The 13,463-nt window shown below is 60.1% G+C and overlaps 2 protein-coding genes across 4 annotated transcripts in view; one reads left to right on the forward strand and one right to left on the reverse strand.

Moving 5' to 3' along the window:
- The window catches only part of ASB6 (ankyrin repeat and SOCS box containing 6), a 9,966-nt gene extending 5,011 nt beyond the window's left edge, over window positions 1-4,955 (forward strand). Inside the window, exons 3-7 of the mRNA XM_010856955.1 lie at window positions 688-1,099; window positions 2,053-2,159; window positions 2,255-2,363; window positions 3,299-3,385; window positions 3,486-4,955. Coding sequence (XP_010855257.1) covers window positions 688-1,099; window positions 2,053-2,159; window positions 2,255-2,363; window positions 3,299-3,385; window positions 3,486-4,153 — 1,383 coding nt within the window. The 3' untranslated portion in view covers window positions 4,154-4,955. The remainder of the gene's footprint in view (window positions 1-687; window positions 1,100-2,052; window positions 2,160-2,254; window positions 2,364-3,298; window positions 3,386-3,485) is intronic.
- A 972-nt stretch (window positions 4,956-5,927) lies between these two features.
- NTMT1 (N-terminal Xaa-Pro-Lys N-methyltransferase 1) overlaps window positions 5,928-13,463 on the reverse strand; it is a 7,920-nt gene continuing 384 nt past the window's right edge. The window contains exons 2-4 of one of the 3 annotated variants that reach the window (XM_010856808.1): window positions 8,270-8,419; window positions 7,243-7,517; window positions 5,928-6,518 (exon numbers count right to left, since the gene is read on the reverse strand). In XM_010856808.1, the coding sequence (XP_010855110.1) occupies window positions 6,262-6,518; window positions 7,243-7,517; window positions 8,270-8,367 (630 nt within the window). In that variant the 5' untranslated portion in view covers window positions 8,368-8,419 and the 3' untranslated portion in view covers window positions 5,928-6,261. Of the gene's footprint in view, window positions 6,519-7,242; window positions 7,518-8,205; window positions 8,420-13,463 lie in introns of those variants that run through there. The other 2 variants (XM_010856809.1, XM_010856807.1) reach the window with 2 other exon arrangements.

The raw sequence follows: 13,463 nt of genomic DNA on the forward strand, positions 1-13,463 counted from the left end.
CAGGGAGGGCCGTGGGGCGGGGTGGCGGCAGGGCCTCTGCCTCAGCGCCCCACCCTGCGCCCTGCCTGTCCTGTGCCCTCTACCTGGAGTTGCAGAGGGGCAGGGTGTAATCGGTAAACGCGGCGCGGGATGAGCTTTCTGTAGCCCCGAGTTTCCCGTTTGGTATAGACAGGTGCGGGTCTGTCATACATGAACCTGTGGGAAGGCTGTTCAGAAAGCATCGTTTAGAGGCTACATTGGCGAGCTAAAACCCTCAGCCTTCGTGGTGATCGTGCTCCCAGAGAGGAGAGGCTGACAGTGGTTAAAGTGGTATATACTGCCTTACGTGGAGCGGAGAAAAGAGCCGAGGAGAGGGGGATCGGGGGTGTGTTTCGGGCATCAGTTGGAATTGGCGAGGGGGGTAGGCGGGTTGGGGCTGTGGAGCAAAGGGCTTTCTGGGTCCCTCTGCCTTCGGTGGACCGAACGTCTCTGAGTGTGATCGGGCTTCGGGAGGTCTGCTGACCGCCCTGGCTGCGGGATGGCCTGAGCTGGGGTGCAGCACCTTCTGCAGCCCCGGGTCAGTCGGTGTCTGGTTCTTGCCCTTGGCCGCAAGGGTTCCCTTCAGTGCTGACAGCGCAGGTGTATGAGGCTTTGTACCTAAGCCAGGGGCCAGGTTGTATGGGTAACTTGGAAGGAGGTTGATGACAGCCCCAATCCTTTCTCAGCAAACCTGAGGAGTCTGCTCCATTGAAAAGATCTTGCTTGGTCCTTTCTCCCACCCTTTTCGGAAGAGACTTTCTGCCCCATGGAGCCAGGGCCCTGCCTGGGGTGGGGGTGGGGGCGAAGTGGGGGGTGACTGCAGGAGACCAAAGGCCATCTACCCGCAGGGTGCCAAGCCAGCTTGTCCCACCCTCAGCTGGTCCTCTCTCCTGCCCCAGGCCCAGTTATGCCACCAGCGAGGAGAGCCGCATCCTTGTTCTCACCGAGCTGCTGGAGAGAAAAGCCCACTCTCCATTTTACCAGGAAGGCGTGAGCAACGCCCTGCTGAAGATGGCCGAGCTGGGGCTGACACGCGCAGCCGCTGTGCTCCTGCGGAATGGAGCCAACCTCAACTTTGAAGGTCCTCCGGAGCCTGGAGGGCTGGGGGGGACAGATGGCTTAGGTGTGGCCTGGGGGGGGGGTGGTCAAGCCTCCAGGCTCTGCCCTCATCTGTCTCAGGGGTGATGCCCGAGGAAGCCCGCACTGGGTGGCCTCCCAGCCTGCAGGTTTCCCAGAGGCCCTTAACTGCCTCTGCTCGGAACAGGTTTGTCACTGCTCCTGTCAGGCGATTGACTTAGCAAACTTTCCTCCAGCTCCCAGCTAAGTCCTTGCTTCCATTAATGCGAAAATGGGGCTGCTGGCGCTGTGCCCAGAGCTAAGGGAAAGTAATTTTCTGCCGCTGGTTCTGAGCCACGGGGAGAGGGGGGAAACAGATAAGACACTGGGCATAAATCACAGACTGACGGTCTTGGCGTCCGGCTGGTGTGCCCGGGAGGTGCTGAGGGAGCCATCTTCCTTCCCTCTTTGTTTTGCCCTGGGTGGGGGGCTGGGGCGGGAGACAAGGTCAGCCAGGAGACACTCGGGACTGACTTGTTCCCAAATGGGGGTTTTTGTGCTGATACAGGACGTGCCAGGCGTATCTTTCCTCCCTTTTGGAGGACAGGCTCAGAGGCTGCTGGGCTCCTGGGAGGTCAAGGAGCTGGGAGAGGCATTCTGCAGTCAGTCACTTGGGAGACCCAGCTTTGAGCATTTGTGGGTGTTCCTCCCCACAGCTTTGTTTTAGGTCCTATTTTACAAAAGGGACTAAAACCCAGATTAAGTACTTGTCCGTTCATTGGAATGCCTCCCCAGTACCCGAACTTAGGCCTGACTCCGAGCACCCTAGCATCCGACGAGGACAGCTGTGTCCTGACCTCTCATGGTGCCAGGAGCCCTTGGGTTGGAGTGTTGGGGCTGGGCTGCCAGGCTCGTCCTGGGATCCTGTGAGAATGTGCTGATGGGCAGGACTGATGTGAGCTGTGTCTGCGCCTTCAGACCCCGTCACCTACTACACGGCACTGCATATCGCCGTCCTGCGAAACCAGCCTGACATGGTGGAGCTGCTGGTGCGCCACGGGGCCGACATCAACCGGAGGGACCGGGTAAGAGCCAGCTCTGCTCTGAAGGAGGGATGTGGCCAGGGCCCTGAGCCGCTCACAGGCCCCAGGGCCAACCTGGCTTTGCTTTCTCGGCTCAGATCCACGAGAGCAGCCCCCTGGACCTGGCCAGCGAGGAGCCGGAGCGCCTGCCCTGCCTGCAACGCCTCCTGGACCTCGGAGCAGACGTCAATGCGGCCGACAAGCATGGTGGGTGCTCCTGGAGAAAAGCAGGATGGGCTGGGGCAGGATAGACTGCCTCGTGAGGTAACCCCGGGCGTGCGGGGGTGACGGCTCGGCAGGCAGGCTGGAGGCAGCCCGTCTGATGGCAGAGCATGGCTGGTGCGCGCTGGTGTCTTCTGCTGACTCACAGAGGCTCGGGAGGCAGTGCATCTTGGCCCCACGAGGATGTCTGCAGGAGCTGGACCTGTGTGCTCAGCTCCTGAGTGATGGGGCTTCCTTCCACCTAGGCTGGGTCTCAGGTAGCATTTCAGGGTCCAGAAAAATCCTCCTTCTCCTGGCCCTTCTGGTCCAGTGTTTGTGTCGGTGGAGAGAAAACGGCCAGAAACTTGTCACCCTCAGCCGTGGCTGAGAGGTCAGTTTGGTGTTTTGTTTTTGGCTGTGCCGGGTCTTTGTTGGTATGTGGACGTCTGTCTAGTTGGCGAGTGGGGGCGACTTTCTGGTTGCGGTGTGCAGGCTTTCCATTTCGGAGGCTTCTCTTGTGGAACACTGGCCCTAGAGCATGTGGACTCAGGAGCTGTGGCTCCCGGGCTCTCCAGCACGGTCTTAGTTGCTCTGCGGATATGGGATCTTCCAGACCAGGGATCAAACCTGTGTCTCCTGCACTGAGGTGGATTCTTTACCACTGAGCCACCAGTTTTGGTGTTTTTTTTTTTCATTTGGCTGCACCGGGTCTGAGTTGTTGCACATGGGATCTAGTTCCCTGACCCGGGACCAAACCCAGACCCCCAGCATTGGGTGCACAGAGTCCTAGTCACTAGGCCACAGGGAAATCCCCCAGGTCAGTTGTTTTTAGCCTTCAGTATCTGGACCTGAGGGTATTTCCTCTCCCACCCCCAGGCTGTCCAGCCTGACCTCTGCTTCCCCAGCCCCAACTCCCCGCCTCACCAGCTCTCCCCCTCTAGGTAAGACGGCCCTGCTCCACGCTCTGGCCAGCAGTGACGGGGTGCAGGTCCACAACACCGAGAACATCCGGCTCCTGCTGGAAGGAGGTGAGCCCCACCCTTCCACGCGGCTCCCCCTGGCCCGTGAGGCGCGGCTCCGCTGGCCGAAGGCCTCCTCCCACCTTCTTCCCCCTCCTGGCTCTCCTAGGGGCGGACGTCAAGGCCACGACCAAAGACGGGGACACAGTGTTCACCTGCATCATCTTCCTGCTGGGCGAGACGGTGGGAGGCGACAAAGAGGAGGCCCAGCTGATCAATCGCTTTTGCTTCCAAGTCACGCAGCTGCTGCTGGCCCACGGCGCCGACCCCAGCGAGTGCCCGGCCCACGAGTCCCTCACGCACATCTGCCTCAAGAGCTTCAAGCTCCACTTCCCCCTGCTGCGCTTCCTGCTGGAGTCGGGAGCCGCCTACAACTGCTCCCTGCACGGCGCGTCCTGCTGGTCCGGCTTCCACATCGTCTTCGAGAGGCTCTGCTCCCACCCGGGCTGCGCGGAGGACGAGAGCCACGCGGACCTGCTGCGCAAGGCCGAGACCGTGCTGGACCTCATGGTGACCAGCTCCCAGAAGCTGCGGCTGCCCGAGAGCTTCGACATCCACCCCGTGGGCAGCCTGGCGGACAAGATCCAGGCCCTGCACTCCTCCCTGAGGCAGCTGGAGAGCTACCCGCCGCCCCTCAAACACCTGTGCCGCGTGTGCATCCGCCTCTGCCTTCAGCCGTGGCCCGTGGACGCCAAGGTCAAGGCCCTGCCTCTGCCCGACAGGCTCAAGTGGTATCTCCTCAGCGAGCACAGTGGCGCCGTCGAGGACGACCTCTGACCGTCCGGGCTGCAGGGCGGGGTCTGGGCAGCCCCGTCGGCCTGTGGGTGATTCAAGTACCAGGGCAGCCCGAGGGGAGGGCCTTGGATCCGCCTGTCAGAAGGTGCAGGGTGGAGCCAGGTGGCCGCAAGCGCTCCAGCGGGGGAAGGCCTCTCTCTGCAGGGAGACTGCCCCCGCTTCCCCTGGGAGCGACTCCAAGCCTCGGCCCACAGTGGAACCAGGGACAGGGTTTAGGACAAGCACAGACCCTCCTGATGGGAGGGAGTACCGAGCACTGAGAGAAGCAAGGGGGCTCCACGCCTGCGCCCTCCTGAGGAAGCCGGCCCGGCCCGCGTGGAGACGCCCGGAGGGGCCTGTGGGGTGCAGCCCAGCCGAGACCCTTGACTCTTCACTCAAGATTCTATCAAAAACATAAGTGCTTCGGGGCAGGTAGGGAGAGAGCTGAGCTAACTCTGGCCAGCTTCTATAGCTCTGGGGCAAGCCACCCAGCACCCCGCCTACCAAGGGGCAGGGCTGTGCTCTGGTGGCAGCTGTTTGTGCCAAACCTGGGGTTTGGGGACCAAGCCTTCTAAAAAGCAATCATGCATGACCATGGGCTGTCTTTCTGAAATGTCTTATGTCGTGAGGGCTCATCTGATGGGAAAAGCTACCAAGGCTGAAAGCCAACCTCCGCCCTGTGTTGAGCCCTCACCAGGCCGCCTGCGGGTCCCACAGGGTGGTTACTGTGAATTGTGTAACCGCCTTGGAGATAAGCTGAGGGGACTAAAGGATATATTTATAAATTAAACTGATTTCTCTTGGCCTTAAAGGTCCTTGTGTAACATTCACACATACACGCCCACCACCTTCCCTGAATTCAGGGTAAAGGATCCCACAGCAGCCGGGAGGGAGGGGCGGCAGGCACAAGATGCCGCGCTTAGAGCAGTTTGCAAACCGCTCCATACGGTTGTCCCAGTAAAGACAAGCACCACTCCAGACAGGCGAGGGCCTCTCCAGTATAGGCTTCACCCTTTTATTTTTGACTGAAAATGCCCCCCAAGGAGGAGCCACAGGCACAGCCAGGAGTGACACCCTGGCCTCTCCCCTTGCCGCAGGCTGCAGTGACCATCAAGTTAGGACGCCAGGGCCCCATCCCCACCAGCACCAGGAACGTGGACACGCCCCCACCCCACGACGCACCAGGACCGTGGACATGCCCCATCCCCACCAGCACCAGGAACGTGGACATGCCCCATCCCCACCAGCACCAGGAACGTGGACATGCCCCATCCCCACCAGCACCAGGAACGTGGACATGCCCCCATCCCCCACGAGCACCAGGACCGTGGACATGCCCCATCCCCCACCAGCACCAGGAACGTGGACATGCCCCAGCCCCCACGAGCACCAGGAACGTGGACATGCCCCATCCCCACCAGCACCAGGAACGTGGACATGCCCCATCCCCCACCAGTACCAGGAACGTGGACACGGCCCCATCCCCCACCAGCACCAGGAACGTGGACACGCCCCCATCCCCCACGAGCACCAGGACCGTGGACACGCCCCCATCCCCCACCAGCACCAGGAACGTGGACACGCCCCCATCCCCCACGAGCACCAGGAACGTGGACACCCCCCCCATCTCCCAACAGCACCAGGAACATGGACGTGCCCCCATCCCCACGATTCAGCAGGTGCCGCATGGGCTCTGGCAGCCAGGAGGTCTGGAACTGCAGGCCCCACAGCCCCAGCTCCCCTCCTACCCCGAGGCACAGTCCTCAGCAACTTCATTAGGGGTCATTCTGTTCCTCCTGGGGCAGCCAGGCCTGTGACTGGAGGGCCAGCCAGTGTCCTGGAGGTGAGGGACTCTCGCTTCTGATAGGAGCACAGGGGCCCCGGGGTCGCCCAGTCCCCACCTCGCTGCAGCCTCAGCGCCCCATCCAGCAGCACCCCTCCAGACCGGGTCTCTTATGCCTTTTTGAAAAACAGCCTGTTTGGCAGTAGACGGCAGACAGGTATATTTAGTGACCCCGCTCAACACTCCCGAACCATCAACGTGGCGCTTCTGGGCCTCGCCCGGCCGCCAGTCCCCGGCCCCACACCGGGCCCTCGCTCCGCCGGCCCGCTCATCTCAGGGCAAGGCTGTAGACGTGGTAGATCTCGTCTGGGAGGTTCTCCTGCCGCTCCTGGGCCAGGAGGCTGAGGCCTGCGCTGCGGACGATCCTGTGCACCACGTCCAGGGCGCGGCACACGCTGCTGTCCACGTCGTCCAGGATGACGCCCTCCTGGGCCATGTTGTCCTTGATGACGATAATGCCATTGGGGCGCAGGCCCCGCTTGCAGCGCCGCAGGAACTCGGCCAGATGCTGATCGGTCAGGTGGCCTGGGGGAAGCACAGGCTGTCACCGGGGAGAGGCAGGCCCCGCTGGGCCCCTGCCTGGCCTTCGGCACCACTACTACCTTCCTGAGTGCTGACCGTGCTGAACACACAGGGCGCGCTGGCTCTCAACAGCCCTGAGGGGGTTTACCAAACCCCACTTTGAGCGGAAATGGGCTCAGAAGCCACCTGCCCCACACCTGCCCTCCACCCTCCCCTCCTAACCTTTGCCAGCGGCGTGCACCCAGCCGAGTTCCTCACCTACATCACAACCCCAAACAGAACTCAGGGCTGGACCCCGTGGGTTCCTGGCAGGCCTGGGCCACCGAGCTTGCAGTGGGGAGGCCTGCTGCCAGGTGGGCAACCCGAGAAGAGCACCCCGATTGTGCCATCAGGCTAAGTGGGTGCAGGCCAGGACAGCAGGGCAGGGCTCGCTCCCCAGAGACAGCACAGCGGGCGGCTGAGGCTTCCACTTCTCCTAAAAACCCCTTCCTTAGAAAAACTCATTTCCACATTCTTTGAATGCAATTAAAACTTGAAAATTAAATATTTTTTTCAGCAAAGAACTGCCCCCAAATGGGTCGCAGCAGATACTGAGTTGAAACAAAATGTGGAAACAAATGAGCCTTTGAGGTGGAGACCCGGGGAGGGAGGAGTTGAGGAGCCTCTGGCCCCCCACCCGCAGGAGCAGAGATGGGCAGGAAGGTGCAGAGAGGCTCGGCAGGCTCACCTATCACCCACTGGATCCAGATCACATCGTAGGACTGTGGCTCGGGGCTGAAGTCCTGCAGGCCGCAGCAGAAGAAGTTCCTCACTCTCTTGCCCTCCTCGCCCAGGTAGGTCTTAGCCTTGACCAGGAAGTCCTCTGTTACATCCACCATGTCCACCACTCCAAAGAGAGGCAAGAGCAGCCGCTTGGTGATCCTCCCAATGCCGGCTCCGCAGTCCAGGGCGTATGAGGTCCCCGTCTTGTTCGGGCCTTCCTGAAGCAGCAGAGAAGACAGACTGAAGAGAAGGGTTAGAAGCCAGAGGGACCCCTCTGCAAAGGGCCTTTCCTTGTGAGCCCCCAGAACTACTCAGATCAGCACAGGCTGGTGGCTGGCGTGGATGGCGCCAGCGGTGGGCGTGAGCACAGCACAGCCGTTTTCTGGGTCACATGTTCCTGAGATGAAAGCCAACCTCCACTTAAAGGTGTTAACTTGACTAGATGCACTCATCTCCTCTTGCTCACAAGGGCCGTGGAGAGAAGCAGTGAAAGAAGGAAGAGGGCACTCGGTGAGCACACCTGGGAGGCTGGCATGCGGGTGGAGCAGGGGGCAACAGCAGCCATGGTGTGTGCCGAGGGAGAGGCAGGGAGGCGGGCCTGGGGAGGCTCTGGCCCTAGCGCTGCCAGCCTGGCACAGAGGCGGTGGCAGGACAAGAAAGTGGGAGTCTGTGTTCAGCAGACCAGCCAACACCCACAGCCCAGATATTTGCAAACATGGCAAGAGAGCAAAGGTTTCCGCCTCTGGAAAAATGGAACAGTCTGCGAGAAAGCTGCTCTGTTCCGGCACCAGGAGGCCCCAGCATGACAGCCGGCTCCTGGCTGGGGACCTTGCGGCAAAGCCTACGAGCTGGCCCGCCCCACCCGCTCGTCAAGGCCTGGGTGGTGGACGTGGGCTCTCCTCCTGGAGAGCACACCGGACCTGCCTACCCTCAGAAACCTCTGCAGGAACTTCCGGGAGCTGTTGATGTCGATGCTGGAGATGTGGCCATACCCCCCGAGCATGCCGTCCACGGTGGCAGGGACCTCCTTCCAGTACGTCTTGGCCTTGGAGTAGAACTGCTTCTCGTCCTCGATCACCTCGCTCGTCATGCTGTCAGCAGCCGCGTCTCTGCCCAGGCACCAAACTCAGCACTGGTAGTTCCTGAGAAGGAAAGGGAAGTGGGTGAAGCAGCCAGGTTTCGGGCCCCAGTCTCCTGGCATGGCTGCTCCTGGTCACACGATCCTGTCTGATGCCGAGGAGTGGCTGCCCCCTCCAACCCCCGCCCGCTCCTACCCCTCGGAGGGCAGTGCCTCCTGACAAGAGCCGTATTCAAGTCATTTCACAAAGCTATCTTCATGTCAGAGCAGGAGACCCGGCGTCCTGGCTTCTCCATCTTTCCTTTCCCGACAGGACACCTGACCTGGCGGCTTCTGACCCCACGGTAGACAGGATCCTGATCTACAGTTAAAGAAGAGCAAAGCACGGAACTGAAGCCTCCTCTCTGGGACCCCGAGGACCCCGCCTCCCAGCTTCAGTCATGAGCACGTGGACAGGCTCGCCACGGGGTGCAGTGCTGCGAACAGGGAGAGAGGCAGGCGGACACACACCACCGTGCGTGAGGGCCACAGAGGGGCACAGGGGCGGGCAGACGACGGGCGCCAGGAGACGTGACACAGCAGCCGACACCAGGGAGGAGGACACATTCGCACAGCGACTGGGAAGACGCGAGGGCGAGGGGCTCCTCCAAGGGGAAGCTCGGGGTCCTCTAGGTCACGGCTGCCAACTCAGCCTTCACCCCAAAGGGCAGCGAGCTGCAACTACTCCGGGTTAAGCAGGAAGTGGCCTGAGACGTGAGATTCCAGAAGGCGGTGCTGGCAGCTGAGTGGACTCCCGGGTGAGAGGACCAGCAGATGGCCAGGCCCCCACAGCAGAACAGAGGCCCACAGCGCCCCACACCCGCCAGCTGGGCTGCGCCACACGGGGCAGGGAGGGTCACCTCTCCCCATGGACAACACTGGTCTACAGATGCTCTCCGTGCACAGGGCTGGTCCAGATACAGCCCGCTCCCCGAATGGAACCAGTGCAAACACAAGGCAGAAACGAGGCCTCTCGCTGAGACAGAAAGTGCTATGGGAACTCGAGGGATGAAGAAGTCCCTTCTGAGTGGCAGGCGGGGCAGCAGCTGAGAGAAGGCAAGCCCTGAGCCGGGCCCTGAGAACAAGGAACACTCTGGATGGTGACAGGGGCAGAGCAGAGACGGCGTGGCGTGCATGCCACACAGAGGGCTGGCCCGGCTGGCTGCCATGTGTCACCAATGGGGAAGCGATCGGGTGAGTTTCTGAAGGGTGAGGGTGTGCGGGGACCCATCCTGGGGACAGAGCGGGGGCAGCGTGGGAAGGCGGGGCCAGGTCAGGGTCCCTACCCTAGGCCAGGAGGCCCATGCACCTGCCAGGCCCTAGCCCCCCCGCGTGGGCGGCTCATTGTCACCTCAGCGTCGCAGCTTGAGTGCCATCTCCCCCCAGAGGCCTGCCCTGACCCGCCGAGGTGCCTTCCTCCCACGTCCTTACCCACGCCCCACGGCTGCTGCCTTCAGAGCGTGTGTTTCTTTCTGAAATGAGCTGTTGACTGACCATCTGGCCTGCGAGGGCACACGGGTCACTCGGTGCAGGGGTGGCAGCACCCCCCGCCCCCGTCCTACAGGAAAGCTGTGCGCCTCTGAGCTCCGGGGGCTTCACTCTGCCCCCTTTACAGAACTCCACGGGGCTGAAGTTAAGCCCACCCCACCCAGCCGGTACAGTCCTGCAAAAGAGCTGAGAACCCCCTAAGACCAAGGAATGCCTCAAGGGAAGTAATGGGAAAGTGCCCTGCGGACAGCACGGGCCTTCAGGACGCAGCCTGGAGACTAGGAGGAGAGAAGGGAGACAAAACATGAGGCGTGCTGAAGATCTTTCACTCCCGTGTCTGTCGCCAGCCTCCAACCCAACACCTGTATTCTGAACTTGTCCCAGAAGGAACCTTCCAGAAGCAGCAGGCGTGCCCCGCGCAAACAACTCAGAGACACGGCTCCTCGATGCAGTTCCACTTCTGCCATGGCCAGCCCCTTCCAGAGACCCCACCAGCGAGTGCGGTCACCAGGGAGGGCCCGGCCTGGCAGGTGAGAGCTGCTGGGCAGGGGGCCGCCTCCTCCACGGATCCAGGCTTTCTCACACGCTGGCCTTCCGAGGAACAGAGGAGGGCCGAGAGATCTACTACCACAACCGGGTTGGCCAAAGTCCCACCCTCGGAGGCCCCTTCTGCTCCTGGAGGCCCCTGCTCCAGTCCTTCCACGGGCTCCTGAGTCAGCTCTCAGACAGATCCCCCGCTTCCTGGGCAGGCGCAGGGCCTGGGACCGCGGTGACTTTGGCTCCAGTTACTGTACCCACCCAAGAGCCCTCTGGGGTAACAGGCTGGGGGGGCCTGGGTTCCAAATACTGTCCACCCACCCCAATCATGGCAGTGTCCCACACCCGTGTCCCAACCCCTGAAGCTACTACCCCCCCGCCCAATCAGAACGAGGACGTCGCATGCTGCTTGTGAGAATGGGCTCTTGTCCCCCCACCCTGAGGGACACGCGAAGCGAAAGGATGCAGAGACCCCCCAGTCCCCAAGCACACTAGCTGCGGCAGTGGCTCCCTGGCAACTGACGGGGGGGGCCGCCAGCTTGAACATCACCATGTAACTTGACTGGGTTTGGGGGTGGCTTATGTGGGTGGGGTCGGCAAGGCCAAGTGGGCTCCCCGGCCCTGGCAACAGGGGCCACGGCAACTCTGTCACAGCGTCCCACCGGGCCCTGACCGCCACCCAGGAAGGACCGCGCCAAAGCCAGCTCTTCCACACCACACAGCTTGCTCCCCCGCAGACAAACTGCAGGTGGTTCGACCCTGTCCCCCTCAGATACACTTCCGGTTCTGTGCTTGTCTCTCTCTCCCCACAGGACTGGGAACTGCCTGAGAAAGCACTGGTGACACCCTGGAATGTATCACTGTATTTCTCTTGCATTCCACACAGCTCATAAGTATTCAACAAAATTCCCTGCCGATCAAATGAACAGAATAATTGTGGGCCAGACGCCCCCGGGGTGCACTCTCTCCCTCTGCCTGTTGTTTGCCCTTCCTCCCAGCAGACAAGGCTCCTGGGCGCAGGGACACTGCCTCACACACCATTAGCCTCAGACCTGATACAAGGGGGCAATTTACTAACTGGTTGCTCAAGAATCAAAGAAGGACCTTTGTGCGGCTACAGCCATTCTGTACTTTTCAGAAAATCCTACAAAGATGTAACCGTTCCAATCTGATAACACTGAAGCCCTTTACTGACAGTATAATTTTTTGCTTTACCAAAAGCCGTACAACATGATTCCTTTAAATGTCAAGGTCCCCTGAATAATCTCATTGACAAGAATTCCACTTACAGGCAGAGTCTGGGAATAAGCCAGGGAGGCACATCCAGCCTGGGAAATGGCAAGGGTGACTTTGACATTTATTCTAACAGCTTAGATTCATTAGTAAACATGACTTCTTGGGCCCTGTCTACACTGTACCTCCTGGCATCCAGACTGGGGTGGACAGGAGGTCCCTAGGAGTCAGTGGGGACAGCAGTGTTATTGATCAAACTCCAAGAAGTCCTCCTACACTCAGTCCAGATCATAGGAAGGAGCCACGTGGCTGCAGGGATGCGAAGGGGCCTGGACACAGTCTGGTTTCGTGAGTGCTCTAAATGAGCTCGGAGGAGAAAAGAGACCCTTTGCTCATTATGGAACTTCTGCTTCTCAGAGTGGAATGTGTCTGGGCATCCTTCATGGTCATCTCCCCACCCCAAGGTGTTTAGGGCGACCCTGGGCAGCCGCCCCAGCAACTACTCTTCTTCCAGGATCCATGACAGAGAATGGTGTCTGAACTGTCCCTGCCTGTAAGTGGAATTCTTGTAAATGAGATTATTCAGGGGACCTTGACATTTAAAGGAATCATGTCGTTAACGGAGGGAACAAGGAAGAAGCAAGGAAGAGGGGAGGGGATTAAACTCTGATGGTGAATGAACCAGGTCCCAACACTGGCTCTCCTCTCACTGGCTGGGTAAGCTCAGATAAGACACAACCTCAGTTAAGTAGGTGTCTTTATCTATAAAACGGGAACAATATTGACTTTACAGGAGGGCTGTGATGATTAAATGTGGATATAAAAGTGAAAAGTGATCCAGACACTGCTGGGCACATATTAATCTTAAAAAAAAAAAAAACCCTCTGTCCAATGAGATGCTCATCAATTCTCTCTGCTAAATGTGAAGATCTAATGAGAAAATGTGCTGAAAGGCCCTATAAACCGTGGCGTGTTGGTCACACCTAAGGGATTATCACTGCTACTTCAGGGTGGTCAATCCAGTCACTCAACTGACTCTGCCAATGGCAGCAGAGGGGAGCGAGCCTCCAGCCACGCAGGCACAGAAACCCCCAAGGTTTTGGTGACTCCAGGGCTTCTGGTCGCCACCAAAGCATGCCACATGTATTTACTTCCAACCCTCCCATAGTCTCTGGTACACACAGAAAAACCATTCACTAAAATGGAGCAATGCACGCACACAGGAAACCAGGAACAGAACAAGGACAGAATCCAGACTTCTGACCCCGCTCAAGGTCCCCTTTCTCCCAGGGGCTCAGGCCATCTCACTGAGCAGACTCTACATCCAGACCATGTGCAGTACAGCCCGGCCCCACCGGCAGGGCCTCTGACACCAGTTGTTTCTAACCCTTGTCTTACAGACGCACGAGATCCAGAGAGAGGTCGCAGCTGACTGGGCAGCAGAGCCTGGGCCTTCAGATTTATGGCAGCCTCTCTGCCAACAGGCTGACCTTGGCTCCAAGGGCTCGGGGGGCCGGCGGGCTGTCCTTTGAAATAGCACCTCTGTTGAGCCGTCACTGGGGTCGGGTCCAAGGTGAAATATGAGAGCGGCGCCTGGGTAACGAGCACGATACCCTGTGCCCGACTGTGATCCGAGCGCTCTTCCTGAATCCTCACACCCACCCTCCTTTGAGGGTGCGCGCCTTACCCGTCTGGCAGAGGGGAAACTGAGGCTCAGACAGGGAAAGGAACTTGAGGCGGCGGGGTTCGGCGTGGGGGCAGTGCCCTGATCAGGCTTGCGGGGTCTCAGCCTTCCTCCACCCTGGGCCCCC

The sequence above is a fragment of the Bison bison genome, unplaced genomic scaffold, assembly GCF_000754665.1.
Source record: "Bison bison bison isolate TAMUID 2011002044 unplaced genomic scaffold, Bison_UMD1.0 scf7180017864375, whole genome shotgun sequence".
Classification (NCBI taxonomy): domain Eukaryota; kingdom Metazoa; phylum Chordata; class Mammalia; order Artiodactyla; family Bovidae; genus Bison; species Bison bison.